Source organism: Dermacentor silvarum, chromosome 9 (assembly GCF_013339745.2).
Source record: "Dermacentor silvarum isolate Dsil-2018 chromosome 9, BIME_Dsil_1.4, whole genome shotgun sequence".
Classification (NCBI taxonomy): Eukaryota; Metazoa; Arthropoda; class Arachnida; order Ixodida; family Ixodidae; genus Dermacentor; species Dermacentor silvarum.
The window spans coordinates 31,948,901-31,956,887 of NC_051162.1; the positions used below are offsets into that span (position 1 = coordinate 31,948,901).

The window sequence follows — 7,987 nt, forward strand, 5'->3', positions numbered from 1 at the left end:
TTGCAGTACGTCTCCAGGTCCGTCGCGCACTCCGACTTCCTTGTACTAATTGCCGGCGAACTTTCATTTTGTGCGTCTTTGCTCTCTAAACTTCCCAATTCTGTAGCTGCCAGTAAGAAAAAGTAAGCGAAAGAGAGTGAACACATCCACCAAACAATCCGCTGCTTCCTTAGCACGCGCGAAGCCTTCAGAACGTAAAAGAGTGCAAAACATTTCGACGTCCACCTAGTGAGCCGTTTATTATATTATTTGATAAATAAAATGTAGAAAATGCTATTAAGGCATTATGACACTTTCGTACGTGATACGACTGTTCAATAACCGGCAAAGAACAGCAAACCAGGGCATTTTTTCTGAAACTGACACTTTCAGTTTCGCAGACGCCGGGTGGGTTTACAATTTTTTATGTACCTTTTGAAAGAAACTGCGCAGTAGGAAATTTTTTCAGCAAAATGATGGCGAATAAATTCCTCATCTACCAAAGTGGAAAAGAACAAACTGACGTTTTGAAAAAAGATTCTAGTTTTGACTTGGTCTCCCATGATTATTCGCTTGGCCCTGGGAGAACCTTCAACGCAACCGAGACCAGATTTAGCGAAAATGGTTTAAATCGGGATTAAGTACGGCCTGTTATACGGATAATTATTGTTTGTGTATGCGAATTACTACAATTTAAAACGTTTCTTAACACGTGCTAGAAAGTGGAAAAGTTTGAAATGAATCAGTTATATATTGGCAACGTTTTAATGTATGTTACTCAAAACTTCTGAAAAGAAACAGCTTCAGTAGAAATCGAATTGTCATTCTTTTTTCCATATTGAGAAAGCGTGTGTTGGTCAGCGTTGGTCGTTTAGGATGAATAAAAAGTGAATAACGAGACAATCTACATTTACTATTGTGGTCCTGGTGTGCGGTGATACTATGCCATGCTTTTATACGGTACTGAGAAATCTTGACAACATGAAAATATCGTATTTGTGCTCCAATACATAGGCTATCTTGTTCTTTTTTTAGCTGCACCAAATCATAAAAAAATGCCTGTTGCAGATCGCAGAATTCTAACCTTTGATCTAACTTACTTGATACAGTGGCCATTACTTCTACAAAAAAAACTTAAAAATGTCTAATTGAACCAATAACACAATTATGGCAATTAAATCTCTAATTCCTTTACAGCACCTATTTCAATCTACGAATTAGAGCCGGTGAGTTCGCAAGGTTCATGCACATGAAACAAATTCTCAGGACTGCACCTGTTTCGAGATATTAATTTTCAAAGCTTCCGACGTTACTCAATTACTTTTTTTCATAAAACCGCTGTTTGATGCATAGAAGCCAAAAGTAACTGGAACACCAATGCATTTCGTTGCACATATTGAAAATTAATATCTTGGAAGTGGTGCTGTCCAGAGAATTCGTTTCAAGTAGATGCTGCTTGCTGACTCATTAGGTAAAATTCGTAGAATGTAATATGCTCCGTAAAATGAAGAATTAAAAAAGCAGTAAGCGTAACTATATCAATTATTCAATGAAGCATTTAGATTTTTGGTAGAAGTAATGGACGCCTCATCGAGTTTAAGTATATCAATGGCTAGAATTCTAGCTGCGACAGGCAATTTTTGAAAACTTGGTGCAGCTAAAAGAAAACACACTGTACTCATAGGGAAGCAAAATTCCTTAAGTTCAAAGTGCATGCACGTCGGAAAATAAAACATGAGAAAAAAAAGAGCGACCTTATCGGTTCGTTAGTCCCATAAGGTCATTTGGATTTTTCCACCCCTTCATGCTGTCATGCGTCATGCTGTCTGTTTCTGTTTGTTTTTTAGGCTGAATATTTTGAAAATGTCAGCTTCAGAATAGTACTTGCTCACAGACTGTATATATGATAGCCTTAAACTAAACCTATATATATATATATATATATATATATATATATATATATATATATTGTTAGAAAGGACGCGATTTCCGAAGTCCTTGTTGCCGTAGTACACGACGGTCTTCTAAACTGTCAAGAAAAGACTACATCAAAAAGTCTGTCACGCCTGTAGTTTGTTTTTGAAATGGCGAATTTTGCTACTGGCACGTTACATTGTGGCTGCTTAACAGCCTTATTCATTTCACTCTTCTGCTGGCCTGTCGAATCTAACAGTGAGGGTGCCCAGGGAACATTCGCGAGAGGTCGTCGAGAGCTTAACCTCTATATGGTAAGCCTTGCTTTTGATAAAATGTTTTGCTCGCCTCTTACAGCCGGTAATGGTTATAGAAAACTTGGCTCTATTTGGTATTTCTAAATTAGGTTCAAGTTGGGACTACAAGCTTACTGTTTGAAAACGGGGTGTGTTCTTTATGTGTTCTCTATATAATATTGTGTTCTCTATGCAAGAATTTAGTACATTCGAGATTGTTAAGGCACAGCGCTTGAGCAGTAGTAGTAGTAGTAAAACTTTATTATAATCAGAAACCGGACAGGCTCCTACCCCATTACACAGAGGGGGTAAGGGGTTAAAGACGAAGTTTGTCCAGCAGGGTGGTGCCCCTATTCCAAGGCCCCACTAGCACGGGCCATCGGCTCAGCTCGTTGGATCAGTCGTAGCTGACCTTCCAGGGCCGGGCTAGACAGCAGCGCCTCCCATTCGTCCCACTTGCCGTTTGTTTCGTGTTCTTCTCCGTGTTCTGCACACTCCCACGTGATGTGAAAGAGTGTTGGTGTTGCTCCACACCACGGGCATATGTCTCTGTATGCCGTGGGGTAGATCAGGTGGAGTGTGTGCAAATTTATGTAGGTGTTCGTCTGTAATTTTCGCAACACGGTTGCCTCCGCAGCGCTGAGTTTACCATGCGGGGGTGGATAGATCTTTCTATTTTCTCTGAAGTATTTCAGAATTGTTGCAAAGCAAGGATCTAGGGGTGTAGGGTCTTCTATTGCAGAGTCTGGGGCGGCACCGTGATTTGTAAAGCCTCGAGCCGCCTCGTCCACATGCAGGTTCCCGGTGACGCCCTCGTGCCCCGGTGCCCAGGTCACAGTTTGGATGTATTGAACCGTGGGGTCCCATCCAGTCCCGACAAGTATTCGGAGCGCCTGTGCTCCAACTTTGCCCCTTAGATAGTTTCTGCAAGCTTTCTGTGAGTCTGTGATTATCGTTAATCGAGCGTTTCGCGCCCAGCCCTCTTTTATTGCGAGCGCAATTGCAACCTCTTCTGCTGCTGTTGTAGAAGCGCGATCTATTGAAGCGCAGGCTGTAACTTTCTCTCTACGCTCTGTGACCACTGCCACCGCCTTCCTTGCATCTGTCTGATAAGGCGCGGCGTCAGTGAATCTTGCCGTATTCATGTATTTTGTCATTTTTTCTATGTATTCTGCCCTAGCCGTTCTTCTCCCAGCATGCAGGGTAGTATCCATGTTATTTGCTATGGGGGATACCGTGTACCATTCTCTAAGTTCGTTGGGTATCTCATTAGTTTCTTGATGTTTTTGTTTTAGTGCATCACGCCCTAACTTGCTTAAGACTTCACTGCGTGTTGGAGTCTGGAGCAGGCGATTTTCTTGTGTTCGTAGCTGTGCCTCGGTTAATTCTTCAATCGTGTTGTGTAGACCAAGCGCCAGTAGCTTGTCGTTTGAAGTATTATGAGGTAATCTTAGAGCAGTATTGTAGGCCATTCTTATTATTTGGTTTGCTTTTTCTTTCTCTTCGCTGTTCATATTATGATAGGGGAGTGAGAATGTGATGCGACTGACGACGAGACTTCTTACCAGTCGGAGGGTATCTTGTTCTCGCATCCCCGTACGATTGTTTGGTATACGGGCGATCATGCATGAGATCTGTTGCACTGCTGATTTGAGGGTATTTAGTGTATGCAGGCATCTCTGATTAGCTTGCAGCCACATACCAAGTATTCTTATGGTATCTTTCTCTTGAATGATCTTTCCTTCTAGCTTGACTTGCAGCTTTAGACTCCGGTCCGTCCTTAGTGATTTTCTCTTTGTAAAGCAGATAAGTTCCGACTTTTCCACTGAGCATTGGAGTCCCCGTAGTCTCGTGTACCCTTCTATGGTGCTAGGTGCCTGTTGTAGTCCATCTTCTTTCTCCGCTAGGCTACCTGTAGTTGTCCATACGGTTATGTCGTCGGCATATATCGTATGTTGTAGACCGGCGATTTCTTTAAGTTGCTTTGCAAGGCCTATCAAAGCAACGTTGAAAAGTGTGGGTGAAATTACCGCCCCTTGTGGTGTTCCTTTGTTTGGTGGCCGAATGGTGTCGGATTCATAATCCCCCATCTTGATTATTGCAGTTCTCTGATTAAGGGAACTCTGGACGTATTGAAATATCCTATGTCCACACTTAGTTTCCTCCAGCCCTTCAAGTATTCCTTTGTGACTGATGTTATCAAAGGCTCCTTTTATGTCAACGGCCATAATGACATTTTCCCCCACCTTTGAGACGTTCATTAGTACTTCTTCTTTTAAGGGTAGCAGGATATCTTGCGCTGAAAGGTGTGGGCGAAAGCCAAACATTGTGTTGGGCATCAGTCCGTTGTACTCAAGATGATTTAGGAGCCTGGCGTTGACCACTCTTTCAAAGGTTTTTCCTAAGCAGGACGTAAGCGAGATCGGTCTCAGGTTCTCGATGCTCAGATTTTTTCCTGGTTTAAGCACCATGACCACAATCGCGTGTTTCCATTGTCGTGGCACAGTGCCTTCTAGCCAATGTTTGTTAATGTATTTTGTGAAAGCTACAATGGCTTCGCCATTTAGGTTTCTGATCATAACGTTAGTGATTCGATCTGCACCCGCAGCCGTGTTCTTTTTCGTACTAAAGATTGCTGCTCTGACTTCTGCCTCCGTGAAAGGCTTGTCTAGCTCAGGTTGCGGCGATCCTTTATACCTTCCGTGGTATGGAGGTGTCTTCCCGTCTTCCCCAAAGCATTTTTATGGATGGCTTGAATGAGATCTTTTGTGCCAGGGTATGAGTGTATAATTTTTCGATGGCTTTACTATTTTCACTTTTCGTCTTTGTTGGGTCAACCATGGCTTTAAGTATGTTCCATGTTTTTGCCGTACCCAGGGTTCCGTTGAGTGAATCACAGAATCTGGCCCAATTGGTTGAGGCTAGTTGATTGGCGTATTCTTCTGCACGCTGGGTGATATCTGATTTTTGCCTTTAATTTGCTGTTACGCTTCTGCCTTTTCCATCTTTTTGGAAGGCTTCTCCTTGCTTCCCAGAGATGTAATAGGTGGGAGTCGACCTCAGGCGCCTGGTTTGTTCTTGTTATTTCCTTTGTGTAGCTTTCTTTTTGACTTCTTATTTCGTCGCACCATTCATTTAAGTTTGCTATGTCTGTGGCGGTCATCATTTTTATTGCGATAGCAATTATATGGACACTCAAAAGCAGATTTCTGCCGTCGGCGTCGCCGTCGCCGTTGCCGTGAGGTTCAGTATGACGTCAATGGAGATGAAATCGTCGCTGCGCGCCGAACGCTGTATGTGCGAGTGAAAGGGCGCGAGGGACGCCCGCTTTCACGGGGAGTGAACGCACAGCGGAGAACAAACGCGCGTTCTGCGCCGTGCTCCCTTAACGGCGGGAGACGCTGCGAGCGCGCGACCAGATCGGTCGTGCAGCACACCGGCTCCGTCGATTTTCGATCGGAACCCCGGACTACCTCTTCGGACCCCCACGGAAATCTCACCACCGTCACCGGAATGTGATCCGGTTCATCTGGATACCTTATTCCGGCAAGTGGCCCACTTCTACGTCTTTTACGGGCGATCTACGTCTCTACGCCGGAGGCGACGCCGCTAGGCTTAACGGCCATGGCACCTCCCGGCAAAACGGGCGGCCGGCCCCGCACCGCGACCGCAATCGTGGCGGACACTCAAGTTGGATATGACCCTCACAGCATGATGTGGACCACCGTCCCGTCCTCGGACAGCGGACCGGAGCTGCCCCAACCCTTCAAGAGCGCCGCGCTCGCTGCCGCGGTCGCTCGCCGAGAGCAAGCGAGCAACGCAGTAACGGCGGCTTCCGCCAACGCGGCGTCCCCGGACGCAGCTGCTGACGCCGAAGCTCGTACCTGCTCCCCAACTCTTGCGCCGCCTGCGCTGCGCTCCGCGGGCCCGCAGCAGGGGAAGAAGCGGCCTTTGTGGCAACCTCAACCCCTACCGAAGCCGAAAGCAACAGACTTCGTTGTTGTACTCAAACCCCGGACACAGTTATCCCTCGCCACCGTTTTCCCTGAGAACGGGGCTGGTCGCGCGCTCATCGCCCACCTTGGAGCGACCGCGACTCGGCTGGTCACAGTTGTGATGGTGCGGGAACAAAATCTCATTTTGACTTACACTTCGAACCCGCAAATAGCGGACAAACTTATCGGTGAATTTGCGGTTCCCTCACCCGTCGGACCAGTGCCCCTGTTCGGGTACCTGCGTGCGGACACTCAAGACTCCTGTTATGGAGTAGTGACGGTGCGCAGCTCCGACACCGAAGCCACTCTTCGTGAAAGCCTCTACTGGCCTGAAGGCGAAATCTTACACGTCCGGCGATTGGGCACCTCCAATAAGGTGCGTCTCACCTTTTCCGGCAAGGTGAAGCCCAGGTACGTCTCTTACGACGCCCTGCTGATCCCGGTGCAGCCGTACAAGAAAACTGTACCAGCCTGCGGTCGGTGCGGTTCCGTTGGGCATCGGCCCGACAGCTCCCCCGGCCCCAAACCAGACCTCTGCGGCATCTGCGGAAAAGCGGTGCCGCTCACGGATGGCGCCCGCGCCCCTCACGAGTGTACGCCCAGGTGCGCTCTATGTGCCGGACCCCACGTCACCGCGGACCGATGCTGTAAGGAGCGCTACAGGACGCCGCCACCCAAATCACCCACTCCTCCACCGGAGGGTCAAGCCGGCCCCAAGAAGCGAAAACGTCGACGCCCACGGAAACCGAGGAAGACGGGCCCTCGGGCTTCGCCGCAGAGGGCTCAGCCCCCTGCCACCAACCCTACCCCACCCCCGCACCCTGACGCGGGGGCTATCGGGCCTTCCCTGCGAGGCAAAACTCCGGATGGACCGCCAACCAGGAAGCCCACTACGAGGCAGGTTTCGCCCGCCTCACCCAAACCGCACCCGCCGTCACCTGAACCCAAACCTCCTGCCAAGGGGGATCTCTCGTGGGCCACCCGCGTCCGGCAAGGACCCCAGGTGAGTGGCTCGGGCGGGGCAGCCTCTCCGCCCCCACCATCCATGATCCCTAACCCCAAACCGCCAACCCCTTCCACTCCCACCCGGGAACAAATTGCAATCCGTCAGTTACAGGCCCAGGTTGCCTCGTTAACGCAGGCGGTGGAGGCGCTCGCGAACCGCTTGCCCTCAGCTAACCCGACACCGTCCGGGCAGGCGCCTGAGGCGATGGATAGTGCTCCCTCTGAACACAGGGACACCACAGCACTCCTCGCCCCGATTGAGGCGCGTGTTAGCAGCTTAGAGGCCCATGTGGCATCCATAGTGACCACGATTGAGGACCGATTGGCCGCCGCCCTCCAAACCGTTGTCGACCGCATCCCGGGCATGATAGTTGCCCAGTTGCCCAAACACTCTTTCAGCACCAGCCGCCCCAAACTTAAACGGATATCTAAGTCACAAGCACCCTGACCACCTCCCCAGGTGGCCGCGGTTGACAGACAGTCCAAAGTTTCGATCGCAACCTCGGATGTAAGCACCGGATCGAGCAGCGGAGCCCCTATGGACCTCTCTGCTCTCCTGGAGGCCCCCCAAATTTCTAGCTCCCACGATGGCGGGCAAAGGCTCTAGATCGCGCCGCGGTCGCGCAAATTCGGATCCATTTACAATCCTACAATGGAACTGCCGGGGATTTAAAGCACGCACTAAGCGGGCTGCTCTCCGGCTCCACTTGGAAAGCTATTCACATCTGCCCGCGGTAGTGGCTCTTCAGGAGCCGGGTGAGCACGTCGCCCTCACAAATTATACAGTGTACCAAAGGG

At 49.0% G+C, this 7,987-nt stretch overlaps 1 protein-coding gene across 1 annotated transcript; it reads left to right on the plus strand.

The window, feature by feature from the left end:
- Positions 1-5,813: 5,813 nt before the first annotated feature.
- On the plus strand, positions 5,814-7,637 carry LOC119463518 (proline-rich protein 36-like). The gene has a single exon (XM_037724357.1). The coding sequence runs from the start codon at positions 5,814-5,816 to the stop codon at positions 7,635-7,637; it is 1,824 nt and encodes a 607-aa protein (XP_037580285.1).
- The last annotated feature ends 350 nt before the right edge of the window (positions 7,638-7,987 follow it).

Bases quoted from the DNA above. Each gene is read 5' to 3' on its own strand.
- LOC119463518 (XM_037724357.1), top strand. From the start codon at position 5,814: ATGGCACCTCCCGGCAAAACGGGCGGCCGGCCCCGCACCGCGACCGCA.